This window comes from Empidonax traillii, unplaced genomic scaffold, assembly GCF_003031625.1.
Source record: "Empidonax traillii isolate 1590-97213 ecotype Southwest subspecies unplaced genomic scaffold, ASM303162v1 scaffold1246:size530596, whole genome shotgun sequence".
In the NCBI taxonomy this organism is placed as follows: Eukaryota; Metazoa; Chordata; class Aves; order Passeriformes; family Tyrannidae; genus Empidonax; species Empidonax traillii.
This window is the reverse complement of record NW_020956439.1, coordinates 15,485-19,100: the sequence shown is the minus strand read 5'-3', so window position 1 is coordinate 19,100 and position 3,616 is coordinate 15,485. Positions and strand designations below refer to the sequence as shown.

Here is a 3,616-nt window from a genome sequence, read left to right as displayed (position 1 = left end):
GGGTACCAGCAGGCTGCTGGGGTACAGAGCCATCTTGGTTATGCTGCCCCTGACTCTGGTCTGGGGGATTCCCACTCTTGCTTTGTGTTTTTCAGCCCCAGCAGAAGAGAGAAGCTGCTCCTGGCTGAACCCCTGGGTCTGCCTTATTTCAGCCCTTGTCATCAAAACTGCCTTTGTGACCGTCTGCCTTGGTGGGTTCCAGGGTCTCTTAATTCCCTAGGATTCAAGGAACCCTTTCCACCTTTATTAAGCCTATCCCATGATTTCTTTGTCTGTTTCCTGACTCCATCCTGGAAAAATATCCTAGCTGGTTTTTGTCAGCTGGGAAAATGAGTCTCTCAGCCAGCAGAGGTGAGACAAGCTCATCTGAGGGAGAGGGGACTGGCAGTGGGAGAAATGGCCCGCTGTTTCTCACCTCCTTGTTCAATACAGGTTTCAGAGCTTGGTCACATAACAGAGTCTCCGTGGGGGCTCTGAGCTGGAAGGTGGAGGATGGGACAGGTTGCCTATGAATGAGGAGGAAAGGGTGACAGTAGCACTTTCCTTCTCGTTCCTCTCTTCCCAGTTGTTTTACTTCACGGAGGCTATGGCCAGGACAAGACTCTGCTCCAGAACTCTACAGAGTGGTACTGTGTTCCCAACGTTTCTGCAGACAAAAGTGAGTGATGTTGAGACCCCCATAAGCAACACAAAGAACTTCGCCAACATTTACTCTGGTGTCACTGAGTCTTTGAGGTTGGGAATGTCACTGTCAGTTAGAACTGGATTGTTTTAAGGAAGAAAGATGTGGATTTGAGGGAAGAAGATTCTGTATTGCACAATTTTACTTCAGATGCCATGAAAACCTGTTCTGGTCCAGTGGAAGAGGGTGGGTTGTTCCATACTTGTATTTGACCAACTTTTCTACTCTTCTGCTCACACAAGCCCTCAACTGTTAGTTAATCTGGTTCACTAATCTAGCTGAAAGTGCTTCATCCTGGATGAATCCAGCTCCATTCCCTGTGCTGTCTCCCTGCCTGTTCACACAAACATCATGGTCAATTACCCATGCTCCCATGGGGAAACCCAAGGGTATCCATAAGTCCACAGCTTTCATAGCTACTCCTCACAGGACTTGTGCTCCAGACAAGCTCTACTGTCATTCTCTGGACACACTCAGCACCTCAATGTCTTTCCTGTTCTGCAGGGCCCAAAACTGAACACAGTTTATAATATGCTCAACATCAAGGCATCCAGTGTCCCCAGTGACCAAGACAAAATATGTGAGTTAAAGCCAGCTCAGGCCCAGTGCTTTCCTCAAGTAGGTTTCTGTTAATCATTTGATTTTTTACACTATTTCATAATTCGCTCATATTCACATATTTATAGACATAATTCCCATTCATATACACATATTCATTCATCGCATGCTGCTCTGGCTATCTTAGGAAGAGACCACCCTCTTCGTGATCTTTAGAGGGATGCACAATTACACAGCTGGTCATTTCACTCAGCTGAACCAAAACAAAGGCAATCTATCTTCTCATCCCCCTTTGTGTAGTTGTAAGGTCACCTTTACTTGCATCAGGGGTGGTCAGTCATTGCCCTTGACCATCTCCTCGGAGCCTTCTTCCATTACAGGAGTTCGTTCATCATCAGGCATTGAGGCCATTATGAGGCCTCTCCTTGAGTCCTGTGTGCACTTTGGGGCACCACAATATAAAAAAGACATTCAACTATTAGTGTCCAAAGGAGGGTCACGAGGAGGGTGAAGGGTCTGGTGGAAAAACCTTACGAGGAGTGGCTGAGCTCGCTTGATCTGTTCGTCCTGGAGAAGAGAAGACTGAAGGGAGACCTCACCGGGATCTTCAACATCCTCATGACAGGAAGCAAAGGGGTAGGTACTGAAGAAATTCTTCAGGTTGTGGATGTGACCACTCACCAACATTGTGTTTTTCCCCAGAAACTGGGGGCTATGAAATCCTATGCACTCAGTGATGCAATCAATGTGTGGCATGTCCTCAGGGTGTGTCCTTGCAGTGTTCCTTCTACTGTGTGAGAATTGAGAAGCAAGATTGTCTTTTTGTGGCTGGGAAGGCAGCCACGCCAGTTGTTTGGGCCAGGAGAGGAGATGGCTGGGACAGTGCTTGGTGTGGAAATGGTGGAAGAGGAGTGAAGGCCAGAGAGGCTGTGTGAGGAGCCAGGAGGAAGGGGTAATGCTGCCACCTTTCCTCTCCCTTTCCAGTGGCTCCCTTCTCCCACAGCGGCAAGCAGCCCACAGCCCTGCAGGAGAAATTCACGGCGTGGGAGTGCGACTCAGCGGTGTCAGAAAACAAAGGTCAGTAGGGCTGGCAGGGGTACAGGAGGTCTTTGGGATGGCAACAATGAATGCTGAGATCTGCTCTGAGAGCAAGTGGCAGCAGGAGCAGACTGGGGAGAGGCAGACTGCAGAGGAGGGAAGCAGGGAGAAAAAGGGTTTCCTGCTAAGAGTTTAGGGGGAGGAGAGGCTGTGTTAATGATGTCCTGGAGAGCAGCGTGGCTGTGAACTCTGACCAGACAAAGGGGACAGCAGAGAGTGGCCCAGGGGAGGTTAACAATGGAGTAGTAATAAAAGGGCAGCTCCAGTTAGGGAAAGAAGCAATATCCGCTGTTTCCTGGGGCTAAAGGCCTAAAGGAGACTGACTTGATTCAGAAGAGCCAAACCAGACCACCCAAATAATTTTGTGAAGACCTGCAAGGAGATTACCAGGATTTTGTGTACGCAAACCTCACTGGTCACACCCCAAAGCAATGAGAAGAAATGTCTCTACTCTCCTTGTTTTTCACGCAATTTCTGTCAGGAAAAGTGACTTAGGAGAACATGAGCACTGTCCCTGGACATCTTGCAATCACCATGTCTCTTGTTGCTAGCATTCATTGCATTAATTTCTATGTTCTCTCCTCACATAGGCCAAGGCTGGATGTGCTGCCCAAAGGGCTGGAAAAGGTTTCAAAACAGCTGCTATTTTCTGTCCCTTGATAAGATGTCCTGGGCTGAGAGTGAGCAGAACTGCACTGGGATGGGCTCCCAGCTGGTGGTGATCAACAGTGAGGAAGAGCAGGTACATGCACAGGGCTGAGAGAGAGGCAGAGCAGCCACAGACACAGTGCTGGGCCCTGGAGGGGACTCAGAGTCCCTCCTTGTCCTGCAGGGGAGAGGGAATGTCCTGTCCACTCTGCTGGACTGGCTCCCGTCTGTCACCATCCCTACCCCATAGGGGCTCCTGATGCCTCCTTCTGATCAATCCTGCATCTCACGGACATTGCATTCTCCCTCATTTCCAGGTGTTCCTCTCTAAACAGATAAAACAAGGTGCAAGAGGAGAGGATTTCTACATCGGTCTGCGAGCAGAGATTAAAGATCAGTGGCAGTGGGTGGACAAGACTCCCTATAATGTGACAGCAGCGTGAGTATCCCTGGCTGGAGAGTGATTGGTGTGGCTCCTGGTAGTGCAAGAAAGAAGGGGAGATGTGAGGGTGTTGTGGGTGTGTGAGAGGGAGGGATCACAAACTTGCCCTGGAGACAGACACATGTCTCTGCTGGGTGTGAAGCTGATGGGTTGAGTGCTGGTGATCAGTTCCCTCCAGAAGGAAGGAT

General features: G+C 49.4%; 1 protein-coding gene across 1 annotated transcript in view; it reads left to right on the top strand.

Annotated features, from left to right (window-relative positions):
- Positions 1–3,616, top strand: part of LOC114069352 (C-type lectin domain family 4 member E-like) — a 5,977-nt gene that overhangs the window by 1,117 nt on the left and 1,244 nt on the right. The window contains exons 2-5 of the mRNA XM_027906079.1: positions 96–191; positions 2,225–2,317; positions 2,929–3,080; positions 3,304–3,425. Coding sequence (XP_027761880.1) covers positions 96–191; positions 2,225–2,317; positions 2,929–3,080; positions 3,304–3,425 — 463 coding nt within the window. The remainder of the gene's footprint in view (positions 1–95; positions 192–2,224; positions 2,318–2,928; positions 3,081–3,303; positions 3,426–3,616) is intronic.